The sequence below is a fragment of the Xenopus laevis genome, chromosome 1S (assembly GCF_017654675.1).
Source record: "Xenopus laevis strain J_2021 chromosome 1S, Xenopus_laevis_v10.1, whole genome shotgun sequence".
NCBI lineage: Eukaryota > Metazoa > Chordata > Amphibia > Anura > Pipidae > Xenopus > Xenopus laevis.
The window spans coordinates 54,740,463-54,768,051 of NC_054372.1; the positions used below are offsets into that span (position 1 = coordinate 54,740,463).

At 37.0% G+C, this 27,589-nt stretch overlaps 1 protein-coding gene across 1 annotated transcript; it reads left to right on the forward strand.

Annotated features, from left to right (window-relative positions):
- The first annotated feature begins 16,915 nt into the window (after nt 1-16,915).
- On the forward strand, nt 16,916-26,306 carry LOC121393068 (interleukin-21-like). The gene is made up of 5 exons (XM_018243338.2): nt 16,916-17,625; nt 17,745-17,780; nt 23,012-23,152; nt 24,184-24,261; nt 24,531-26,306. The coding sequence occupies exons 1-5, from the start codon at nt 17,488-17,490 to the stop codon at nt 24,564-24,566; spliced, it is 429 nt and encodes a 142-aa protein (XP_018098827.1). The 5' UTR covers nt 16,916-17,487; the 3' UTR covers nt 24,567-26,306.
- The last annotated feature ends 1,283 nt before the right edge of the window (nt 26,307-27,589 follow it).

Sequence of the window (27,589 nt, forward strand, 5' to 3'; positions counted from 1 at the left end):
CCTATATACAGTAAGTGTGGGGATCAGATAGGTGTTTGCACAGAAACAAGAGTCGTTTACCCAACTATATAGCTGCAGCCTATGCCCTGAAGGAGAAACATGTGTCTATAGACCATGGGGTATTGTGAGATCCTTTGCGTAGGTTAGAAGGAACACAAGGCCCTTCCTCTGTGGATTCCACTGCAGGAGGGGTTGGATGTTGCTGTTTATTTCGGAGAATACATCCCCAGTAAGAAGATTTGCCCCTGTAGAAAGAAGAACCTTGAGCAAAGTCTGAGTGAAATAGCTTTGGATAGTATTCATCAGATCCTGTAACAAGACCTTCTTTGGAGTGGTGAGATAGACAGTGTAGCTAGAAAGAGCAGTCTTGTCCTCCAACAATAAGTAAGGAGTATTGGGGAGCACCTCCCATGAAATAGAAAACAACCGATGGTGTGCAAGGTCAAATAATTAAACCAATATAGAAAAGAAAAAGAAAAATAATTGACCTATTGCTTTGCACCTTTCCATCCCTCTTAGTCCAAAAACACAGTCATATATCTACCCCACAACATGTGTTAAAACATAACTTTTAATAAATATCATTAAGAAAGAGAAAGAAAAATAATAATAATCATTTTTATTAAAAGTTATGTTTTAACACATGTTGTGGGGTAGATATATGACTTCTGGACTAAGAGGAATGGGAAGGTGCAAAGCAATAGGTCAATTATTTTTCTTTTCTATATTTGTCCTCCAACAAGTGGGATATGTATTGACGTTTTAATGGATATTTAATAAACAAAGTTTTTAATTTCTGGACCACCGTGTGCTCCGTACCAATTACTTTCATTGCTGTCCAGTTCGTCTGAATCCGGGGACGTCATCAACGTGCAGCACACGTGTTTGTCTGGATGCACGGGACTTTTTGGGGTGAGTGCTCGCATGTTATGCCTACTATAATACCGTAGATCAGACCATACTCATCAAGTGTAAGGACTCAATTGAAAAGGGACAAAGGGAATTCTATGTGTAATCCCTCAGGGCACCCTTCAGGCAGCCTGAAACAATGTGAGAAAACAATACATTTGGTTTGTGATCAAACCCCCAGTGAATTTAGTGTGTGTGTGTGCCACAATAAGATGAATATACAGAAGAATTGATTGATTACCTGTTAAACAATTGTTTTTTTGGGTTAAGAGTCACTTGCACACTTTATTGTTTCAAAGATTGTGTTTGACTATTACAATTTAGCCTCCTCTGACCCTTTGTGAAGGCTCATCTGAGAAAAAGGGTCATGAATGTAAGTGTTTTGCCTGAGAGGCAATGCAGCAAATATAGGGTTGCACAAGCATCATGGAGGACTTTTGCTCCTATAAATACGTTCATACACTGTGGGAAGATTAGCTTTTTAAATGGTAGGCAATGGTAGGCAATCGGGTTTCTTGTGCAGAGAAAAGTTGCAAAAATTGCAGAAAATTAGACTTTGTCTTTACTTTATTCAAATTAAAAATGCATCAAAAAGGTATTTATCTTCATATGGCATCAAAACATTTTCCTGACTAGTGATGGGCGAATTTGGGGCATTTCGCTTCGCCAAAAAATGTGTGAATTTCCAGCGAAATTCGCGAAACGGCCAAAAATTCACGAAACGTCGCCGATGTCTCGTTTTTGACGCCGGTGTCGGTTTTGATGCCGGCATCCTTTTTTTTTACACATGCGAATTTTCACGGTTTATTCGCTGGCGGCAAATCGCGGGCATTTGCCGCAAATTCGAGCCTGCCGAATAAATTCGCCCGTCACTATTCCTGACTACCCCACCACGTGGTTTACACCCTTTTACTCGCAGTTCAGATAACTGATAACTTTTCTCTACCAGTCAGGCCACACAGTGTAGTCCCAAGTCAGCTTCACTGCTGCACATCCTCCAAACACTGCATTTCTCCAAACACTACCTTTTTCTAGGCACAGCGTATTGGTACTCACGTTCTCTCTCAGACTCAGGCACTCTCTGTGTCTAAGGGTGGCCATACACGGACAGATCAAAGGTGAAGATATCAGTCCTTTAGACCAATTCGGCAGCTTATCTGTCCATGTATGGGGTGTTGCGTCAGTTCTCCCTGATCTATATCAGATATCGATTGGACAGGTTTGATTATTTTTTGGCGGTCCTGGTCCCAGCAGCGCCCGTTTCCTTCATTGTAATCTGATTGTTTGGCTGTAAGGCGGAACGATCAGATTAACCTGATATCGTGACCTTGCCAAACCAGCAGATCTTATCGTGTATGGCCACCTTACGTCTCCACAGGGTCCTTGGCACTCTCTCTTTCTCAGGCTCAAACACTCTCTCTCTTTCTCCCTTTGTCTCAAGCTCCACAGGCCACTTGGTTCTGTCACAGGCTTCCTCTCATACCCAGGGGAATAGCAAGAATCCCTAAGGTATTGCGGCACCCTTTCCCTCTACTGACATCTCTTCTCTCAGCTGCCACCTAATTACTTGGCTGAGAGGGAATATTACCTTCCTCCACTAGGATACGGGCTAAAATAACAATACATTTGTAGCCTTACAGAGCATTTGTTTTTAGATGGGGTCAGTGACCCCCAATTGAAAGCTAGAAGGAATCAGAAGAAGAAGGCAAATCATTTAAAAAAGTATAGAACATAAACAATGAAGACCAATTGAAAAGTTGCTTAGAATTGGCCATTCTATAACACACTAAAAGTAAATTTAAAGGTGAACCACCCCTTTAAATGACTCACCTCTCTTTAGAGCCAGAAGAAAAAACAGGTGACTGTTGCCCCATCACTACACTTTATCACCATGTACAGAGACCTGTAGGGTATTCATGGGTCCTGCTGGCAAAGTCATCTTCATTAAGAGTTTTATTACGACTTTTATAAAAAATAAAAAAATAAATGTTTTAATCCTGTATGTGCCAACCAAATGTATTTTTAATACAGATATATATAGAAAGAGAGAGAGAGAGAGAGAGAGAGAGAGAGAGAGAGAGAGAGAGAGTAGGGAACCGGCACTCACGATATTAAGGTCATCGGTGCCGGGGTGCAGTCTTCGAACAGGAAAATCAATAGAAGTAAAAGGCTGTTGTATCAGCCGAAACGTCAGCGATTGTCCACAATAAAAAGTTATTTACTACACCTAAGACCTGTGTATATATTTAGATAATTTGTTTGGGGTGTAAAATGTTTGAGGTTTTACAAAAGCTTCTCATGTTTTGACTTGTGTATTTCATGTAATAATTGGAGCTTTTAAAAGACACAAATCCTGACAAAACATTGGGCTTTAAATTGTAGAAGTTGTGCATAAGTTTTGGGAGGTTAGTGTACTAGAAAGAACCCCTGGACTAAATCAACTCTCTTTCTACCACGTACTAAGGTATGGAGAAGTATTAAACTCAGGAGTTATTCAATAGAGCCATATGTGTCAACTGAATATAGAATAAGGGTGTTCGGCTGACAGTGCAAAAGGCTTTTTGAACAGCACATTTAGGACCGACCTCTCCAAATGAGAGGCTCTTTAAATGTATAGTCACCTTAAGTCTGCTAGTAACTACTATTAAAAGGGGAGGATTACAGGATCAAGTGGGATGATAGTGCCAGTTTATTTACATGTACAAAACACAACAATTCATGGAAGCTATTATGTACAAATTAGAAGGCATGGATCTTTACTGTCCAAGCTGGCACTGTAATTTTAGGTATAAAATGAGCAGGCAGCTACTTATTTGGTAGGTGTCCAAGGTAGATCTGATCACTTTAAAGTATAAAATGTATCATTTAATGATTTGTCAGGGTTTGTGCCTTTTAACTGTTCAAATTAGTAAATGAAATATAAATAAATAACAGAGCCAACTCAAAACATGAGAAGCTTTTGAATAACCTCAAACATATGCCACTCCAAAAAAACTGTAAGTTCACAGCAATGGGCAAAATATATTTGCATATGCTGCTTTCTGTTTTAATCAATGGAAACTTGTTTAACAACGAACCAATGCAAAGCAGATTTCACTGCCTAAAGTAAAAAGCATGTCATTGCATAAAACTGTTATGAAAACTGGAAGTATTGAAACTTAATAGACTTCCCTTTTTCAAACCATTTTTGCAAAATTAAAGTGTAGCGTTCCTAACCCTGGTGTTTCAGTCTGGCGCAGATTCTGAACTGTTATATTTAATTGTAACAATTGTTACTCTAACAGCTGGCTTTAATAAAACTCAGGGATTCTGCTCAGCAGGGACAAAGATAAGAAAGTTCTTAATGTATCCGTTTAGAGAGTCATTGACATTAGAGAAACAGTCATAAATAGAAAAGTAATCGAAAAAAAGTCTTTATTTCTGGTGAACTATCCGAAAACAACTGACCTGAAACATTCATTATACATACATATGTACACTTCTATATCATTCATTGTATGTTGATCCACTTTGGCCAGGTTTCCTATTTCACAGTTTTCTAGTGATACGCTTTATCAGCTGTAGGCAAGCGGTACACTGAGGGGCAGATTTATTAAGGGTTGAATTGAAAATTCGAATTTGAATTTTTGAAAACATTTTTATGGTCAAAACTGTCAAATTCGATTAGGGAGTTATCCAAATTACATTCAAGTTTTTTTTTTCAAAAAATTCTAATTCGATTTTCAAGATTTAGCATACTCTGGCCCTTTAAGAATTGGGATGTGCCACCTAAAAACTGCTGAATTACTGTTTAAGTCAATGGGAGAGTTCCAGGAATCAATTTGAAGATGTTTGAAACCTTCCTGACATTCAAGTTTTTTTCAGCGGAAAAAAACGGATCGAGTTTGATCGAATTTGATTCGAATTGTCTGGTCGTTTACATTTGTCCGAGTTTACAAACGATTTTATTGAAGGAAAACTATACCCCCAAAATTAATACTTAAGCAACAGAAAGTTTATATCAAATTAAGTGGCATTTTAGAGAATCTTACCAAGCTGGTATAAATACTTAAGTAAATATTTCCCTTTTATATCTCTTGCCTTGAACCAACATTTAGTGATGGTCTGTGTGCTGCCTCAGAGATCACCTGACCAGAAATACCACAGCTCTAACTGTAACAGGAAGAAGTGTGGAAGCAAAAGACAGAACTCTGACTGTTAATTGGCTCATGTGACCTAACATGTATGGTTTGTTTGTGTGCACTGTGAATCCTACGATCTCAAAGGGCGGCCCAATTTTTTATTTAGGATTACCCAATGGCACATACTACTGAAAAAGTATATTATTATGAAAATGGTTTAATTACACGAAGCAGTGTTTTACATATGAGCTGTTTTATCAATATATTTAATAATGGAGACCTACACTGTTCAGGGGGTATCATTTTCCTTTAATAAATTTCTGTAAGTCAAATTTCGATTTTAGGGGAGTTTTAAAAAATTCAAATGAATTCAAAATTTGACCCTTGATAAATGTGTCTCCCCGTGTCGATATGCGAGAAAAGACAGATCTGCTCCCATCTGCCTTGTCTTATGAGCATACTGACATGGGATGACACCAGCACACAAACTCTACATTGCATTTTGGTACCGTTAAGCTTCCCCTAGCCCCCCTAACTTGTACATCATTCATTTATGAGTATCACAATGTAAGGAGTAAAAAGCTGCCTCTGTTGGGCTGTGAACCTTGTGCCTGGGTGCACATTCTTGAATAAGTGACAGGAGGCAGGGTTGTATTTTTTTTAGTTCTGATGCCACCCTAGGCACCGGACCTAAACACAACCCTTACACCTAGGGTTGCCAACTGGCCGGTATTTTTAAAAGATAATTATATAGGAAAGCCGGTATTTTTTTCCAGAAAAGGTGGCAACCCTACTTACCCCGTGCATGTGATGTCACTTCTGCCGACTAACCTGGCCCCCTACACCTCCCCCCCAGCTCCATCAACGGATTGCTTATGGAATTCTGTGGCAGAAGCTGGGCAAATTTTTTTTTTCAATGTAATAAATAAATTGATATGCCGTTATATAAATATGCCCCTGCTAGGAGGCACAATTTTGCACTTACACCGGTGACATTGTAAATGATCTTTTAGTAGTGATTCATTCACCTGCTGGTGTAAAATAAACCACACTGAAGTTATCATAGGAAATGTCATGGACACAGAAGCCATAAGTTGAACTATTACCAAACTAAGGTTAAAGAAACACTATGACATATAACTGGGAATCCACTCACTAAGCAGTTTACATTTCTACAAGACAAGTGAATGAGCAAGTGTCCCAAGGCTTGTACAACAACCTGGTTTCTATTCTCGCCAAACAGAAATCTAAAGCCAGGAAGTGGTCAGCATTGTATCACTTTTCAGAATAGTACTGGGCATTTACCAAATAGTAATTCTCTATGAACTGTACATGAATTAAGAGAAGATGGCACTAAGGCAATAAATTTGGGCAAAATTTTTCTATAAGGGGTACCACAGTCACACTGATTTTTTTTATTGTGACTGCCCCAGTTGTCACAGGGTACTGTATGCTTCCCCTATAGGTACTCCTCTGTTTTTTGGCATTTCATTATTCTCATTATTTCTACTTATGTTTTCTGCTTTTAGCCTTCTGTTTCTAAGATAAGGATGCAAAAATATTAATTACTCATTGTAACTTATACTAATTTGGAGTTAAGTTAGTTGTTTGGGAGGCTACTTAATTTGTAGTGTATACAGTAATATGAATTTATAGCAATTGGTCTCTTTTTGGCTGAGACTAAGCTTTGCTAAATCTTCATTATTCTTCATTTATGGTTGAATTGGTACCAGAGCAGAAGTTGGAATTTTTCTTGGCTTTTGGACCATACAGTATGTACTGTATGTAGTTTCCTTCTTTACACTTGATTTCCTTTATAAATTGTTTTGTACTGAATTACAGAGGTGCTAGCAGCCAGAGGATACATTGACATTTATGTATTTTAAAAGATTTTGCATTTAAACTTTTTAATTAAAGGGATGGCTCACCTTTAAGTAAACTTTTAGTATGTTCAAGAATGGCTAATTCTAAGTAACTTTTCCATTTGTTGTCATTATTTATTTAGTATAGTTTTTGAATGATTTGCCTTTTTCTTCTGACTCTTTCCAGCTTTCAAATGAGGGTCACTGACCCCATTTAAAAAACAAATGCTCTGTAAGGCTACACATTTATTGCTATTGCTACTTTTTACTACTCATCTTTCTTTTCAGGCCCTCTCCTATTCGTATTCCAGGCTCTTATTCAAATCAATGCATGGTTGCTAGGGTTATTTGGACCCTAGAAACAAGATGGCGGAAAATGCAAACTGAAGAGCTGCTGGATAAAAGGCTAAATAACTCAAAAACCACAAATAATAAAAAATTAAAACCAGTTGCAAATTGTCTCGGAATATCACTCTCTACATCATACTAAAAGTTAATTGAAAGGAGCAAAACCCCTTGAATCAATAAAAATGTTTCTTATGTTTATATAATGTGATGATCTATATGGGGTGTATTATTGTGCCTTTCCAGTCAAACTCTCTATGATTTTCAGTTTTTACAGTATCTGCATATTCATCACTGATTCTTCTTTATATGGCCCTATTCAAATGATTAAGTGTATGTGCATTCATAAATATTCATATTATATGCTTGTGAAGTCACTAGGTGTTTTTCTATCCCTTTAATGTTTCATGCTGCTTTTATATTTCTGTGTAAGTGACTGTGTAGTAAGAGTTTAAAATGATTGCACGCTGTACTAGAACTACGTGTATTGGGTGGCGGCAAACAATTTTATGCAGAACATCAGTCTTACTTGTGGACTTTTTCAGCCTCCACTTGTGGGTACACACAAAAGGTATTCTCTGTGATCGTTAAGGAGGGGCCTCGAGTCAGATTGTGTGGGCATGTACGTCATTACCACAGCCACCTAAAAGGAAAGGAAGCTTTTGATGTTCGGTGCTGTAGCTGGTCCTATTAAGTGGCATAATGATATCACTGCCTTCAGAGGGCCACTCTTAAGTCCCCAAAATCTGTAAAACATAATATTTATTTTAAATGTCAAGAAATAAAAGTGATTTCTTAAAATTTTGCAGAACCAGAAGTTTAGAAGACTTGACAGAAAAGATGCATCTTTTTTTATTTCAGCTCAAATCAACTTCAAAGAGCACTTGTTTGAATTTGCAGCTATGGTGGTACATACATAGTTACTTAGTTACATAGTTAAGTTGGGTTGAAAAAGGACCAAAGTCCATCAAGTTCAACCCCTCTAAATGAAATCCAGCATCCATACACATACCCCTCCATACACTCACATAAACTATATATATTCATACACTATGGGGCAGATTTATCAAAGGGCGAGGTGAATTTTCGAATGAAAAAAAATTCGAATTCAAAGCTATTTTTTGTGTACTTCGACTAGGGATTAGTCCAAATTCGATAGAATATCGAAATTTATCATGTACTATCTCTTTAAATATTCGACTTCGACCATTCGCCATCTAAAACCTGCCAAATTGCTGTTTTAGCCTATGGAGGACCTCCTACAACCTATTTGGAGTCAATTGAAAAATCAAAGTTTTTTTTGGGAAAAACTTTTAATCGAATTCGATCGAATGCGATATTCCTTCGATTCATATGATTCGAATTCGGCTGAATACAGACCTATGCGATCAAAAATGGACCTATTCGACCAAAAAAAACTTTGACTTAATTCATGTTAAGTTTTTTCAATTCTAAATTCGACCCTTGATAAATATGCCCCTAAATGTACTTATATAAAATGTCCCCTCGCAATCGCCTTTATTCCAACCCCAACTGTGACAATCTACTCTCATATTTTAAAGGAGAAACAAACCCTTAATTACCTAATTCCACACTAACTAGTCAAAAATGGCAGAAAAGAAAATATGAAAATCCACTGCAAATATGAATGTCGACACCATATTCCCTTTAAAGGGGTTGTTCCCCTTCCAAACACTTTTTCAGTTGAGCTGTTTTCAGACTGTTTATCAGAAATAAAGACTTTTTTCAAAAACTTTCCATTTTTAGTTTTTACTGTTTTTCCAGAATCTAAGTTTAAAGTTGAATGTTTGTATCTCTGGTGTTTCAGTCTGGCAGCTCAGTAATTCAGGTGCATCTGAACTGTTACAATTTTGCAACATTTAGTTGATACATTTCTCAACAGCATCTCTGGAGTATTAGCAACTATTGTATCAATTCTAACACCTGCCTGTAATGAAACTCAGGAATTCTGCTCAGCAGGAGCAAAGATAACAAATGTATCAACTAAATCTATCAATTTAGAACAGTTTACAGGGTCGGTGACTCCTAGAGCTGCTTTAGAAGGTGAAAATTTACATTTACACTTCAATATTAGAACAACGGTCACACTTAAGCTAACCATAGACGATTTTCGGACCGTGTGTGGAGAGTCCCGCCATTTTTCTTCCTGCGGAGATCAGTGGTTTGGTCGATCGAACAGGTTAAAAGATTTCTGTCAGCTGCAGGTAATATCTCTGCATGTATTGCCGATCGGATGATTTTCAGAGGGAGACTGTCACTAGCTTTGGTCAGACATAACTTTCGTACGATTACTGTCAGGGGCAGAACATCGGATCTTCTGTTCTTTTATACTTTATTTGATTGGAATGGTTAGTGGCAGGTCGGGAGATGGGGAAGTCCGATCGTTTGAGGATTCGTACAATCAGATCTTTGCGTCGATGGCCAGCTTTAGAAAAAGGAAAGTAATTGGAAAAAGTCATTATTTCTGATGATCTGAAACCAACTGAACTGAAAAAGTGTTGGAATGTGAACAACTCCTTTAAGGTTCTAATTATTTTACCATAATTGTGACTTTTAAAAAAGGACCAAACTGCACATAAATCTGTAGCTCTGTTTTAAAAGTCAGGGGAGGATTTTTTTTTTAATATACTGTACTAGGTAATCAAGAAGGATTCCAAAGAATTTGATTTTTTTTGTTCCATTTATCAAAACTTTCCTGGCTCTCAGGAACATGATCTTGACAGTGAAAAAAATGTTATGGAATTGATACATTTAGCTGATGAATGTGTCAATTTGTCTTTAAGTGACTGCTTTAAGCATTAATCCCTCATTTTCAATGGGGTGTTGGTGCCAAGTGTAGCTCATCTGCAGTGCTCAGCACTAACAAGAATCTGTTATGGTTTTAGGCAAATTTTATGAGGGTGTTAGCAATATGAAACCACTGAGATAATAGTAAAGGTAAGGTACAGTTACATATTTCTACTCACAATCCTTTAAGTACAGGCTACCTTTCCTATTTGAACCAGTAACAGTCATTTCTGTCTGGTGATAAATCATGGGTTCCTACGTTACTGGATACTACAAGTGTATTCTGAATATACTATAAACTGATACCTTATTAATAATCACATTTTTGTGGTTTTGAATTCTGCATAACCTTACATAAAGAATGGAGTTAATGGTTCTATAAGGCCAGTATTTTGAAGAAGGTGGACTCTCTGTCTTTGTTGTAATTTATTTTGACAACACCTTTCTAAACTGTTTGCAGGTTATATAAGGTTAGGGCTCTTAAACACATAATGTATTTAAGCACCAAACGCAGATGGGACGCAGCATGTTGCATTCCACCTGCGTTCCACGCTTACATGCATTATTGACAATAATTGAGTGCGTTTACTCCTGCGCTCCCCTGTGGCTGAATGGAAGAAATTGGAACGCAGAGGAGTGCAGCAAAAAACGCCCATGTGTAAGAGCCCTTAACATGATATAAAATACAGTTAATATAAGACATGTCATCCAATCATTCTAAATTCTATGGGAAACTGCTGAATCCACCTGACTAAAGAAATTGCTTAATAACTATGAGGAAACCCCTTCCAACTCCCTCTACTCACTGGAAATACTACCTCTAGGCAGTAGAAAATTGTATTTCCCTTCCCACTATATGAACTAGTATGGGCTAAATAATTGAATTCAGATGTTTCCAAGGGACTTTAGGCTTTTTCATGTGTTCTTTTTGCCCCAGTTATTCCAGACATTCGGGGGAATGTCATTAAAGTCACAAAGAGCAAAACAATTCGCACCAATAAGACTAAAAATTGCAAATTTTAATTGCACACTCTTAAGAAGTGCTTGAAGGTATCGTAATCTTTTAGAGCAAACACAACGACTTTTTCAGTAATATTATTACATTGACTGCGCATTGTGCAAACTATAAAATTCGCAAACGGTCTTCCACTGTCGGAAGTGGTCGCCAAACAGTGTCGGGGTTCGCAAAAGCTATATTAAATTTGCGCAAAGCAACATTTGTTCACGCAAAGGCATAACTTTTCGCATTGTGAATAGTTTTCCGTTACCTACTTATTTTACATTCCCCCGATTGACTTATATGTAAAATATACCACCACTAAAGTTTCAGATATCACAACAAAATATTTTTTAATTTGATAACTTTTATTTATGAGGCAACAAGTCAAATGTTTACAAGGCTTTAAAGAGCTCGTGTCATCTTTTTCATGAAAAAATATATGTAATAGGGCTTATGAGGTTTTGCCCTTTTTTGTGAGAGATTTGTCAATTTTAAAAATTAGAGGCAGATATAACAGCTGTCATATTTTCTTACTGAGAGGTAATGATACTTAATGCTTGATAATACAGGTATGGGACCTGTTATGCAGAATGCTCGAAACCTGAGGTTTTCCAGATAACTGATCTTATTTATAATTTGGATCTTCATACCTTAATCTACTAGAAAATCATGTCAACACTCAATAAACCCAATAGGCTGATTTTGCTTCCAATAAGGATTAATTATATATATGTTTGGATCAAGTGCAAGGCAATGTTTTATTGTTACAGAGAAAAACGAAATCATTCTGAAAATTTTGCATAAAATGGAGTCTATGGGAGACAGCCATTCCATTATTCTGAGCTTTCTCGAAGTGGGGTTCAGGATAACGGATCTCCTACCGGTAATAAACAAACAGAGATAGCTTCTCATTTATAGACGTCTTTTCCTTGCTACATTGAGTGGAAAAAAATTGCCAAACTGAAAGTTCACCCAATGTGTACGCATTAACACAGCACTCACCTTTTATGTTTAATTTTTGCTTAGCGTGTGATTCCACTATAATGCCTCATAGGAAAGAACTGAATTTGCATAAAACAGTCAATTTAATGCTGATGAATTGGCACATTTTTTTTAATATAATGTATTTTTATCAATGTGAACAGACAGGCAATACATTAGTGATGTGTGGGTCGGTCAGGTTCAGGCCAACCTTGCACCCCTATTTGTAGGTGGCAGGCGGGTCCGGCTTCCGACTTCCGGTGTTATTGCCGCTCGCCTGCTCGCCCCACCCCTTTTGTGATGTCATCTATAAAAGGAACCTGGAAGACGGGCGCAAGTAGTGGGAGGTCGGATATCGGGTGGGTGCGGGTCTGGAAAAACCCGACCCGCACTACAATACATGTCATACAGTGCAATATTTTTGAATTAGCATTACAATAATTTTACATTATAAATCAGTTGACATCCCATACTAATAAACAGTTTGTGTTCTTACAGTAAAGAAAAGCTAGTGTCTTATCTCTTACAAAAAGTGGCATGCTGTGTTCCTTAGGATTTGTTGCATTGTATAAACTAAAAGTGTATGTGTAGCAAGGAAGCAAGGCGGAGACTGTCAGACGCCAGTTTCAGTCAATCAAGGAATCAGTACACGACTGGTGCAGCGACCGCTAATAAATCTGCTCATTTTTAATCTTCTACATGTGGTCTCCCTTTACTATCTTCGATTATTAACACGACAATGTAAGGGTGATATGAATAAGAGCTGTTTCATTACAAAATGTTCTTAGGAAATAAAGTCAGTGGTAGTGGAATGGGAAATCCCGGCTGCTGATTTTGCTTGAAAAGGTGAAAGACTGCACCAGTAATCAGTATCAAAGGAACAACTGACTTAAAGGTCAACATAGATACTTGTGTGACAAGGTAAAAATAAATTTTTTTTATTTATTATTACTTTATTGTTCCTTTAAATCCATGACATGCTGATGTGGATAATGTATTTTTTTCCGTCTCATATCCTCTCCTCATTCCTCTCCCACTCCTTATATCATCATTCTTATGACACGTGAACATCATTCTTTGAAAGCATTTCTGACACCATCAATATAAACTGACTCATCGGAAATGGGAAATCTCACCTCATACCTACAATTACATATCGTTACATTGCAACAGAAAAAGGGGGTGTTAGGAATGTACCTCATAAGGCATCTAGACCTTTTCCTATCTATGTCATCCACATGGGAAAAGCCCAGGACCCAATTTATCTTGTAAATTCCAGGGATTCTGTGATTGATGTTGCTGTCATGTCAACTTGTGCTGTACATAATGTTTGTAGAACATTATACTATATTTATTCATGAAGCCTATGCCATTATTATATTTACATTTTCATGATTCTATCATCAGTTTAAAAGGTGATTTTGTTACTTTATGTAACTGCACTGTGCCAAAAACACCATCTTGTAATTTGGTAGTCGGCAAAGACGTATGGGAGAGTTACAAGAAACTGAGAGTATCAAAGAATCAGAAAGTAACGTCTTAACATATTTTTTAATTTAATTAGAGCCCCCTGTGACACAAAGGATCCCCACAAACAGAATGTCTTAGAAGCAGGTGGATGGTCTAAATCGTTCTCTTGGATCACCTCATGAAAGAAAAATAGGGTCAAACTGTCAGTAGAATATGTCAAGAAGTGAGGCCCTTCCAGTTCAGATACAGCTAATTGGTCATAGATTATAATTGTTCGTAAACATAGGGCTAGAAACTATTCCCCCAAAAAGTGATTTGGGGAGCCCCTTAATAATATACTCACAAATACTAGACCAGAAAATGTTCATGATGCCAAAAATAAAAACCTAGTTTGATTTTGATTTATATAGCATTTATTTTAGTAGGAAATGATTATAAAAGGACTATAGGTTTAGCAACAATGGTGATATTAATTTAAAAAAATTGAAACAACTAGAAATCCTTTTTTATAACCAGACACATATTTAAAAATAAGAAATTGCAAAATGTCAGTTGTGGCTTCATAGATCCACAACCTGACTTCCTATATTGTCCTCCCTCACTCATTTAGAGATACCAGATCTCACATCCAAACTGCACGCATAGTGAGATCCATAACTAGATGCTCCCAGACCCCACGGTGAAATCATTATGTGGTCATCTCAAATTACAGTAGCCATATATCTTTTATCAAATATATTCTGAAACTGCTAATTAGGACACCAAAGGGTCCCTATGCAGTGCAGTGCCCACCGCAGCTACATGATCTACTCTTTGTTTGCTACTTCTCTGTACATGGTGATAATAACAAATGTAATTTCTCATCTGTCTCTCTATATGATCCTTAACCTGCACAATAGTGATGTGCGGGGCGGCCCGATACCCACGGGTTTACCTGCGGGTTGGGTGGGTTTGGGCCGACCACGCACCTCAAGTGGACGGGTCCGGGTTGAGCTTGTCTTTCAGCTCTCACCACCCGCCACCTTGCCCTGCCAGTCTGCTGGCTTCTGACTTCCTTTTTTTATAGACGCACACCTTATTGCCCGCCCCTTTTTGTGACATCATCGGGGCAGGCCAGCGCGAGTCTATAAAAGGAACCCGGAAGTCGTGGGCGGGTGCGAGTGATGGGACTGCGGGTTAGGGTCAGGTGCGAATATAAGTAAAACCCGACCTTCTCATCACTTCTACTCAATGGAGTGATACAACACTTGCAAAAGAACTTCTGTTTGCTCATAGAATTTTATGGTAATAAAAACATATTTAAGTGTAGTTCTGCCATTGTTTTTCTCTCTGTTTAAGTTTGGTGATATCCCTTTAAATCTCTTACATTCACCATTTTTCTGACCAGGGCCCATTTACCAAATACAGCAGTTCCTATTTTATGCTTCTAACTTATTTTGCTATTTACATATAAAATGATAATCACATCTATACGTCACTTTTAGATAACCGCTCCCAGTTTTTGGAGACAGTGGGGCTCATTTAGCAACACTGGGCAAATTTGTAACCCATAGTAACCAATCAGTGCTTTGCTTTTTCCAAGCAGCTGCAAGTAGAACAATGAATGCAACAATTAGATTGGTTGCCATGGGTAACAGCCCACGGGCAAATTTGCCCAGTGTTGATAAATGACCCCCAGTGCATCTATAGTGGTGAAAATCTGTTTTTGTTCTACAAAAACATCTCCCTGTTACCTTTAGAACGTGAGATTTGCTATGTTTAGGTTTCCCTTGAATTCATCGATGGCAATTTGGTCACATGACTTGCGGCCCAATAAAAGTTTAAAAATTCAACTCAAGCAATGAATTTTTTCAGCTAGAATTTATTTTTAAAGGAACATGTAATATGTTTTTTCATGTATATGTAATATGTGTAGTAAAAAATAAAAGCACAAAAGACAGGGAACCTTTTCTAAGTGTGTATTTTAGTTTTTGTTCAACATAATCCCAGTATACAAATTACACTCACAGGATAAAAATAATTAATCGCATATAAATTCCTTATCTGTCTGTGCGTCTCGCTCTCTGTCCCACTCAGTGTGTATTTAGTGCTCAGCACCAGTCTCACTCCCGTGCCGACAATCGGTCCTCCTGTGATCCAAATTTCGAGCTCCCTTAAGTCCACACTTGTTCCTGGAGCGGTTTACTTCTTTCAGACGTACAGACTCCTCACTTTGGTCCAACACATTTCGCGGACTTCGATCCACTTTCTCAAGGACTGGTGCGGAGCACTAAATACACAGGAGGACCGGATTGTCGGTATGCGGGGATTATGCTGAATGAGAACTAAAATACCACACTTAGAAAAGATTCCCTGTCTTTTGCAATTTTATTTTTTACTACAGATTTCTATACGTTTGGAGAGGGAGTACTCCATTATCAAAAGCGGCTGAGCGGGGAAGTGAAAACCTTTTTTAAAATAGGCTGTGATCCCTATTAACCTCCAATTCAAGAGCGCCGGTGGTGTAAAATTGGTGTTTTGATATGTAATATGTATTTCATGTATATATAATATGTTTTTTCATGTATATGCAATATGTGTTTCCTGTATATGTAATATGTTTTTTCATGTATGTAGAGACCCCACAGTTTAGTATAGGGCCTGTGAGTTAAGCCACCACTAGAGGGCAGTGAGTGACCTAATAAATAGGGAAGAGAACGTGTTCTGGGTCTTTTTCCCCTGGAGCGCCTCCCAGGGAGGTACTGTAGGGCCAGGACTCTGGTTCCTAAAAGATCAGGATTAGATAGAGATAGCAGCTAAGTCTGTCATAGTCACTCCAGGAGTGAAGAGAGAGTCAGGGTAGATAGCGAGCAGCCCTTGCTCCAACGAGGAGGATTAGTGGGGTTAGTACCCTGTGGTGTGTGAACCGCTAGCTTAGGGAAATCGTAAAGGCGAGTTGAGGACTAGATAGGGTGCCAAGACCCCAGTAAAGGGTGAGGTGAGGACCGGACCAAGATACAAGACCCTGTAAGGAATCCCAGGAGTTAGTGCTGACCACCGGAGATACAGTGAGAAGTTTCCCAGTGAGAGAGGGTAATTATCAGGGAAGGATCCTGTGAAGTTGTGACCTGTGCCTGTTCTATATTTGGCTGTGTATGAAAACTTTGCACTTGGACTGATTCCCCTGGAGGGTCTATGCCTGACTGGGTCTTTCTGCTGCCTTTTCAATAAACAAGTTGATGTTTTACTGCAAAGAAATTTGTCTGGCTGATTATCCTGCTGAATTGATCCACACCAGGTACCGGGAGTTGCAGGGAGCTGCACGGGTACACTGGGGGTCCAGGGTACACTACTAGCAGTTTGGCCTTGTCTCATTTAGCCACAAATCCACAGTAAAAGTACACTCACGGGTGTGCTACATGTATATGTAATATGTTTTTTCATCTCCAGAAAATGAATCTAAATGTATAATTACAATTGAATGACATCCAACAAATCTTTTTAATGTTGCCTGAAGTTTTTTCTCATTATACAACAACAAAAGTGTTTACACCAAAATTTTGCCAAATAGAAATGCATATCTTAAACAGGCATGAAGGTTTTGTTTTAACTAATGACACATATCACAAGCTGTATATTCAAAAAGGGTTACAACACAACACAAAGTACCGTTTGCTTAAAACTGCTGCTAAAATTGCTACACTATCACTCTAACTCACTAACATATCATTGTCTATGTTGAGCATTGGAATTCGCTTCTGTTTCTGCCTATTGGGCAGAATTTCAAAACAGATCTGTCCCCACCCACCACCCACATATATGCACACACGTACACCTTGCCAGTGGAAAAGAAAAAATCATTACTCATTCATCCATTCTACAAAGCTTTCCATGCGAAATGGGAGGGATTTTCAATTTTGGTGATACCAAATAAATAGGTATGTTGAGGATCACAATTCATTCAAAACAATTTGTAAGGTTCTAACTTGGCTCTTCTGCAAAACTAAACACAATGGCCAACGTCTTACTGTGGTGCTTGCTTGCCTTTTCTTGCTGTATCCTTATAGATGCACAGTTGCCTTCCATCGAAAGGTGTTCAGAAATCAAGATGGCCATTGATAAATGGATCAATAAACAAGCAAACGAAACGGTAAGTCTAAATATATGTAAATATGTTAAAAAATGAAGCCGATAGCAGTTGGTTTAGGTTTTTTTGTATTTTTTTTTCTTGCTTAAATGTAACAAATATCTGTTTTTCTATTTTTACAGTATCCAAGCACTCTTCATACCCCAGTTGATGTAACGGTAAGACTTAAAAATACTCTCTGCTTTTACACTTCAATTTCTTACTGTCTGAACAACGATGGGGGGGAGGCACCATGAAAGTGAAAGTGCCACCAAATATTACTATGCTTAGTAATGTTCAAGTAATATATAAGTGCCCACTGTCTTTTGAACAAAAACACAATATTTAGCCTTGTACTTACTGGCTTTCCACCTGGAAGGAGCAATTTGGATATCTGATACCCTATTATTTAACATCTCAGTACAATGTTTGTGTGAGTCACCATCAGAGATGAAAGTACTCACCCACGCCCATCGTTAAACACAAGGTGTTTATAACAAGTCAGAGGTTACTGTCCATCATGTCATGGTTTATGCTCTTCAAGAAGTTTATGAGAAGCACAATCACTACATATTTTTGTGTCTTCTCTTATCCTTCATTGAAATTATGACCATGAGGAAACAGATTTAAAATGCAACAAAGAGTTATGTTTAGGACTTGCACTGTTGCATTGATGAACTAGATTGTATGTAATATTATTAGAAGAATTCTGCAGCCAGTACCAATGTGTTTGCAGAATTCTTGCAGCCATATTGTGTGTCCTGATTGGTGGTCTGTTAAATAATCATTCACCAAGAATATTAAATGGCAGAATACCTAGCTGTAGTATTATATAATAAAACTGCCAGCTTGAATTGGAGAAACAAATTCATTGCTGTTTACAAAATACATTAAAAAAGGTACAGAATGGCTAACTAAAAACAGAAGAATAAAGGCAACAACTAGCAACAAACAGATCTTACCTTGTTTGAGGCAATTACCTTCATCCAAGGTCAAATGAAATGCTGCAAGGACAGTCCCAGCTCCAGTAGAAATTGCTTGCATCATTAGGAAAGTTATTTTAGAAAATAATTTAAATATAGACCAAAACAGAAAGGGATGCCATGATTAAAGCATTTTTTCAAAGACGCACTTTTGATAAAGAGACCACAAACACTTAATATGAGCGAGGCAGATTTTTTTTTTCTCCTGCTTGTAAAAGTGCTGCATGTCAGAGTGAAAATGTTCAAATAGGATGTTAGCGGCTTACACAGACCACAAGGCATGAAACTAATGATGAAACTACTGAGGCGGGGGATATACTTCATGATAAAACATGTTGTTTTGTTACAATGCCTTGCAATGAAGTGGGAACTTAGGTCAAGATGTAGAGAAACCCATTCAGATGGATAGATTTATGGATGGATTTATGCATCTCTCTTTGAAATGTACAGTGTGCTATTCATTGTATTATTGTATGTAAAATCTATTTCTAGCATATTTTTACTTTATTTCTAGCCAGAAAATGACTAATATGATTTAGTGTAATAACTGTATACCTGCTATGGTATGGAAAGACTTGTTTGTCTAGATATGACTGTTTTGCTAAATTTTCATCTGAAGGGCATCTTTCTCATGCTAGTAGTTTCTTCATTGTCACCAGACCTTGCTATTTAAAGGGGAACTATTGCGAAAATGAAAATGTAATATTAGCTTCAGCATACTGAAATAAGAAACTTTCTAAATACAATCAATTAAAAATTCTGTACCTTTTCTGAAATAATCGAGTTTATCTTCACTATTTCTCTCTCAGCATCTGTTTCTCTTTATTCTGTCTACATTCAGGAGATGGGTGTCAGATGAATGATCCACTATATTTTATATGGGGTCTCCTATTGCCTAGAAGATGTATTAAATGATGTATTTTAACTCTATTAAAATCACTAGAAATCCTGTCTTTCTACATGCAGAATTTGTACAAAAGGCAGTTATTTTGTTAGATTTTGTTTGCAATGGAATCAGTTATTTGAGTGAGCTCTAATACATCTGCTAGGAAATAAAGGAGACCCCCTATAAGATATATTGGATCATTCATCTGACACCCAACTGCTGCATGAAGACAGAATGAAGAGAAAAAGATGCTGAGAGAGGAATAGTGAATATAAACTTGATTATTTCAGAAATAATGCAGAATTTTTAATTGATTGTATTTAGAAAGTTTCTTACTTCAATATGAGAAAGCGTATATTGTTTTAAACCATTCAATATGCCTGAGGCAGCTAATTCTAAAAGTCTGACACTAAAGGGCAGATTTACATAGGGTCGAATATCGAGGGTTAATTAACCCTCGATATTCGACTGTCGAAGTTAAATCCTTCGACTTCGAATATCGGAGTCGAAGGATTTAGCGCTATTCGTTCGATCGAACGATTAAATCCTTCGAATCAAAGAATTTTAATCCATCGATCGACCTTCCCCATAGGCTAACATTGACCTCTGTAGCTTTTAGGTGGCAAACTAGGGGGTCGAAGTTTTTTTTAAAAGAGACAGTACTTCGATTATCGAATGGTCGAATAGTCGAACGATTTTTAGTTTGAATCGTTCGATTCGAAGGTCGAAGTAGCCTAAAAACCCTAACACTGTGACTAGCACAGAACTTTAATTTAAAGATCTTAAAAAATAACTGTTCAAGGCATCCACCAAAGCAATTGTTTGACTGCTCATTAGTTTTGTATTATTTATAACCAAAAAATGCCATAAACACATTACCGCTACCAAATGTCATTAATATCATGGCACAGTCATACCTCTCTATAAAATGTTTTTTTTGTCCTTAAAAATCTCCAAAATTCTAAAACAGAACAAAAGTCTTTTACATTTCCTATGGCCAGAAAGTAATTGTGGCTTTTGCTTTTAATGTATTAAAACACAATTGATAAATATAGCTGCTTAAAACATAGTTTTCATTGTCAGGTGTTGGAAATTAAACCCAAATGAAAATCTCAGCTTTGTGTACTTGAAAATGTACACAGAAGTGCACATACCAAACAAAGCACATTTTTAGTCACAGTATCTTGTTTTTGTTGTTTGGTCAGCGAAAGTTCTACTGATGACAAGACAAAACCAAAATCAGAACTGACAGCGCTAGCCCCTTAACAACCCCATGTATTTTAAGTGATTGAAAACAAGACACAGATATAAAGCTTATTGAGCAATTTTCTAACGACTGTTTATCTACCAAAAGTTATGTGAAATGGTTGGAGAATGTTACTTCTAATACCATTATACATAAACAGAATTAAAAGGGAAGTTTATAAAAGTCATGTTAGTATGATGCGGGTGATATGCTGATTGGTCTTCTTCTTGATCCTTTTTACCTTCTATCCTGTCACTCAAAAGATAAGGAATAGAATCCTTTGGGCAGTATCTGGGCTCCTCTTTAAATCTTTGGTATGCTAAACACCTCTAGTACATGTGGGATGGTGCACTAATAAGGGCTTGCCTATGGAAGCCCATGGGCTGCCCACATATCACCTGTTAGTTGGTGGGAACAAGTGGTTTATTGTGCAAATATTTGCACCTCTGGATCTGGAAGTAAAGTTTTGCAGCTGACTGTGACTGGCACACTGGGGCAAAGGATGGGGGAGCAATGGGAATTTTTTGCACTTATTATCCCCCTCTATCCCCCTCTAATAAAACAGAAAATTAATTGCAGGGAGAACTGCTCTTTTTCAAATACCTTTACGAAGAATCATTGTGTGCTGTGACATTTACACAAACATACAATGTTGTAAAGCTACAACTCTTCCAACCTATCTGATGCAGTTCTGCCTGGAGTCGTAGCTCTTCAAGCAGCTGAGGTTTAATAGATTGCCTATCCCTGGGCTATTGTTGCAGTATCAAACTAAAATGCAATAGTGAGTTTCTCATAGCATCAGAAATAAAATATCATTTGCTGCTTCAAGGGAAAAGTAAATCATGATGCACACATTTTCCATTCCATTTACTGAAACATTGCAATAACAGGTTCTGTGGTTAGAAGAATGTTTTTCAGTTAAAGATTTCTAATCGTCCAGTTGGTCTATAGAGGTTACAAAGAACACGAAACCCTTTTATTGGCAGGTTTTACATGCAGGAGAGCTATTCTCTTGTTGAAAAAAAACATGTAATTCTTAATTGAGGGATTGCTCAGTACTGAATAAGGGACTTCAATGTTACCTTTGTGTGTGTGGCTCCAGAGGAGATAGTGGGTTATTGGCAGTGCTTAGATTACTCATATTACACAACTGCAATATATAATTATTATATAACACTTTATAACTAACTCATAGCCCCTCATAATACATGAACTGATAGTTTAAATGCATAGTAAAACACCTTTTATAAACATCTTCTTCTGATTCAAATGGTTTTGAGAATCAAAACAATTAATTCTAAACTTAAATACAACAGTATCGGAATATTTATTGCCCTCATACTGTATGATAATAATTTCAGACAATTCCCAAATTGCAATAAATAGGCACACTTCAACAAATGCAATAATTGTGGTTGGAAGTTTGGGTGAACTATATATGGATGTTCTACTTTGTTGTTCATATTTTCTGATAGTTTCACTACAGTTTTCCCCTTATGGTGTGACTGAAACTGCCAAAAATTACAGATTGGTGATGTCACACACAGTAAATGAACAAGGGAGCATCACTTTACAGCAGAACATGTGAATTGGTTCCACCTGCCGTAGCAAACCGAAACAGGAAACGTGATCACTCAACTGAATATGGTATTCATGGTGACGCACATTCTGCAAGTAGAATAGAGCATTTCAAATAAATATGGAAACTGTGGATCGGAAACCTAAACAAAGTTTTTAGCAAAAAGTTTATGTCCGGACACCTTATATTAATTATATTATTACATAGCAACATTTTTGCAAACTATGTTGAGAAAGTAGAGGAATAACACACACTTCCCTTGCTAAATTTTTTCATAAAATTTTTTTTCATAAAAATAATATGTAGGTGCTTCCCACCAAGGTCAAGCAATGAAAAAAATCAAAAAAATAACCTGGAAGTTATTTTCAAAAATTGTCAATTAAATATACAACATTTATTCAAAATACTTGGCTGCAAAATCTAGCATTGATTGTAGTTACTATAAACATGTCGTGTATCGGAAGAGTTTTTAAGCTACTGAGTAGACACAGATCAACAAATGTCCATTGGTTTCCTGTAGGACTGAGGTTAATGCTTATCTGCTCTACCAGACTAGTACCAAGAGCAAAACCACACTTCATCAAAGGAAATGAACTATGTATTTCACTCTCTGCTCTATTACTGCTTCTTGCCATCGTTTTGCAGAGCTTGAGTATGTATACAGTCAATATATATTATTTGTATTTCAATATGTTCCCTTTTTTTGTTACATTTAGCCCCAGTGCCTGGACTCTGCCCTGCATTGCTTTAGATATCAGATATCATATTTAAAAGAAGCCAAAGGACAGAAAGAGGAAGACTTTAAGAGGCATATTAAAAAAGTGAAGCTGAACAAGATGCACACTCCAAGAAATAAAGTAAGAATATTTGTCTCAAAGTTATTTTAAAGATGGGTAGCATTGTGATATGTATGTGTATTTAGCAGAAATCCTGGGGTGACATCTTTCATATTTGGATTACTAATTAGGAGCGATAGATAAAAAGTCGAGATTACTACTAGGGTGTAGCTTTCTATTGCCTCCCAAGGCACATGGAAATGGCAGATGCTCCAACTTATTTTTCTGTTAAGGCCCCCATACACGCACCGATAAAACCTGCCAACAGACCAAGTTGGCAGCTTATTGGAACAAGTGGGGGGCCATCCGACGGGCGTCCCCGATCAATATATATGCAGATCGGGCAGGGTAAAAAATCCCGATCTGTTTGTTGATGCGGTTCCGCAATCCAACCACCGTACCGCCTCTATTCTGATACGATCGTTGGGCCCTAGGGCACACGATCGATCAGCCCAATATCGCCCACCTCAATGTGGGCATATCTGGGAGAGATCTGCTCGTTTGACGACATTGCGTACCGAGCAGTTCTCCCTGTGTATGGCCACCTTTAGACATTTCCCCTTGCCCAGATTTCGGTGGGGTTTGCTATTTTCTGTATGGAAAAGGGGCAAATATTCATTGTGCTGCTCACTTCCTGTTGGAAATATTGTAAATTTCCATAGCAGGAAGCAACATATATAGAAAAGAATATGCAAAATAGCTTTCCTTAGGCTAAAAAAGCATATTATAGAAATATAAAATATTTAAATAAATCTTCATGGAACACTTGATCGCTTACTGAAGCTTTTAAATTAACCAACTGTGTCCCTTTAAGATGGGGGGTCACGGATGCTAAAATCGAAATTGTTTCTGCATTACAATTTCTCAAAACCATTATCAACCACAAATAATGGTGTTTTACCTTAGTAGTATCACTTACATGGGACAATGAAGATCTGAATTAAGTGAATAATCCTGAGATGGCTGTAATGTTTCAGTGCACAGTTCTGCTTGGTTAGAGATTGTTGCCACATTACACAACAAAAAGTGATCAAATGTTTTTTTCTTTCAAGGACTGTCCGATTTGCACTAAATATGAAAAACAGAAACCAAAAGATTTTCTGGAAAACATGTTATTGCTATTGCAGCAGGTAAGCATAAACTATATTCTTATTCTGTATAAAGACCAGACGCTCATTCTTTTGGAGGGTTTTACCCAATACATGCAATAATATCAGTAACCTAACCAAGTCCTTTATACATACTATTACCTGAAATATTATTGTCCTGAAAATGCTTAATACAGAGTTTATAACCTACCAATTATTCTGCTGAATTGACTACTTTCCACTTAGTATTACAGTAGTTATTTGCTAACATTCTGTTATGAGCTCAAAAATATGTTTTTTTTTCATTTCAGATTATAGCCGGAAATCCACCACAAACATCAGGCTGAAAACGGATCTTCCCTGCTTTAGTTTAGGCATGCATGCATTTAAAAAGGATCTGCGCATTTACAACAAACTACAAATGAACTGTTTTCTCTTTTCACTGACATTGACAAATGGAATTCTCAGGACTACTGATCCATCTGTGGCTATGTGACATATTTTGAAATTTGGCCCATCCATCACATCACATATTCTTTTACTGATTGGTCAGCTATGAGTTGTGCCTTTGCAAATCCATGTGTCCAGCTGACTTAGATCTGAATTGCGCCCAGTAAGATCTAGTTGTCTTGGACCAGAGCTGAATTATGCTGTATCATAGGGCAAGTCTTATCCCTTGATCTGAGTTCAACCAGAATGAATCCAATTGGATTCAGCAAATACACAGCTTTATGTGCAGAAATTTACCAGATAAATGCATAAGTGAAAATGATCTTTACAATGACACTATTCCTGAAAAGAATCATAACCAACTTCCAATCATATATTGCCATCTCTTAAATGTAGTTTATACTTTGGATAATTAAAACACAAATGCATTGTAAGCATAAGCCCTATAAGTACCAAAAGAGAAACCTGTTTGGCAAGTCGTGTGCCATATTGCTTTGAACTAACTCATGCGCAGAAATCTTTGGCCATGCATGTAAACATGCGTTGCTATATTTATTTTTATATTCTCCAGTATCTGGTCATTTTATTTTTCCATTTTTGTTGGAAACAGATATTTATGGTTTCAAAATACTATTCTATTTAAATTATTTAATATAACTTATTTGTTTTTGCATATTTTTTGGATAATATGTCTTGCATAAAGACCCGCAAAGGCTAAACAAAATGTACAGTGTTACAGAAACATGAATTGAGAAAAGAAGCTGTACATTTGCGCAAGATGAAGCTATCGTATGGCCTTATAAAATGCCTTCTTTGTTACCCCCTTATATATGAGTTCATTGAGATGTATTACATTAGTGAATTCAGTCTGACAGTTTTGTCACTTGGATCCAGCTGGACAGGCACTTGTATCGACTTCTACTAAAGTTGAATGAGGGTCTTCAATGTGCAATTCAAAATGCTCCAACTTTTACTAGTTGGATTGCACACATGCATCTATGCAGTCAAAGTTAGGACTGAAGTAGCTCTTAGTTTATGATACTTAAAGTAAGTTCATAAGCAATCAATATCTAACAATTCTATACATGGAGTACTTATATACTGGGCCCAACACTTAGGACCATGGAATGCATCATACAGTAGGACTCCATATAAACTTCTTGCACTCAGTCTACCTAAAAAAATGGGTTTCTGATGGTGGCCCTTTCTTAAAATAAAAATTGATTAAGCAAAGCTAATGTCAATATCAGCATTAATTAAATCAATTTTGTAAAATTAAAAAATATAATTCGAAAAAGATATTTGCATAAAGAGTTTTGCATATTTTTATAATAAGAAGTGTGCATGAATCCCATTCCTAATTTACAGCAACTTCAGAAACCAATGAACATTTTATTTTTTTTCAAAAAAAGGCATTTGAAGTCCATGCAGTTCTCTGTGCCTCCTCCCGAGGAGTAGTTTTATATTAATATGTGTGTTTGTATAGTATTTATTGGTCTACTAAAGACATTGAAATTGTGCTATTTGGTTGGAAGAAGGAATAATATTCCTTAATGTGACATTCAATCTCTTGATATGAAAATGTTTTGCAGCTGGTCTGATTTTTATTAACTTATTAAACTATTATCTTGTCTGAATTGTTATCGCATTCTTGGCTTTTTATTTATTGTTTTGGAATCTTCAAAAAACACTAAAAAAGGCTATTTCAGAAATGTTTGTGGAATGTTAGTTACACTCATTTGTGGTAATGTTCTCCTCTGTCCTGTACATGTAAAACAAGATTTTTCAAGCAGAATTCCTGCATTTTTTATTACAGATGTTTGTTATCAGCACCTCTGCATTCAGCCATCTTTATCTCTTTTATAAACAAATCCAGAGCCAGTCTGTTGTGTTCGACTACGCCATAGATAATTCATATTCATGAACTGCCCCAAAAGCCTGATTACAAAATACTGCTAGTACAGTTATGGGACTTGTTATGCAGAATGTTTGGGACATGGGGTTTTCTGGATAATAGATCTTTCCGTAATTTGGATCTTGATACCTTAAAGGAAAACTATACCCCCGAACAATGTATTTGACAACTCACACATATTTAATGCTCAGGTTTCCTCTCTTAGGGGGTTCTTTATTAAAACCCGATTTTTTCTAGTTACGTTTTTTATCCAAAAATTACGTGTCAAATTTCTGTAAAAATCAATGGCAACTGTTCCTTTAACCATTTTAAGATATTTTTAACTTTCACGAATTTTGGGAGTTTTGGAGTATTTGATGCTGGTTTACACTTGAAAACGCAATAAATACAAGTGTTTTGAGTGGCAATTCAATAAAGTCCTAAGATTCAATTTGAAACTCAAAATTCTCTTTTTTTTTGTACTATAAAAAATATTTTAATCAGATTTTTTTTTTGACCTGAAATATTAGTAAATAAGCCAAAATTGAGGATGGGAGTTAGGCCGAGTTTGTTTCTGGAAAAATATGATAAAATAACCCCTTTAGTGTTGAAAATATATATATTCCAAGCACTTCCAAGCTAGATTATACCAGGCCCTGCTTGCGACTAGCCCTAAGCCATTTGACTCAGCAAAAGCTTGAATTGGCCCATAAGCTTAAGAGGTAAACAAGGAATGACCTTACTAACTTACACCCATTATAAAAGCTCTAAACTTCACCCATGTGGACTAAATAACTAAAACCCAACTATTAACTCACTACAGTGTAGAGATTGTTCCACCTGTTCATGGCTGGCTTTTATATATCCACCAAAACCACGGGGATGCAGGCGGTCAACAAACCAATGTGGTACTTGAGCCAATGGAATTTTTAAGATATTGATCGGGGAAGTCTGTCAGAGGGCCCCATGCACTGTCCATTAAGCTGCCGATTTAGTCTGTAAGCTGGTATTCAATATTCCCCACAG

Coding starts and splice junctions, on each gene's coding strand:
- LOC121393068 (XM_018243338.2), top strand. CDS start 17,488: ATGGCCAACGTCTTACTGTGGTGCTTGCTTGCCTTTTCTTGCTGTATC. Junction 17,626..17,744: donor ATAAACAAGCAAACGAAACG/GTAAGTCTAAAT, acceptor CTATTTTTACAG/TATCCAAGCACTCTTCATAC. Junction 23,153..24,183: donor TGCACACTCCAAGAAATAAA/GTAAGAATATTT, acceptor TTTTCTTTCAAG/GACTGTCCGATTTGCACTAA.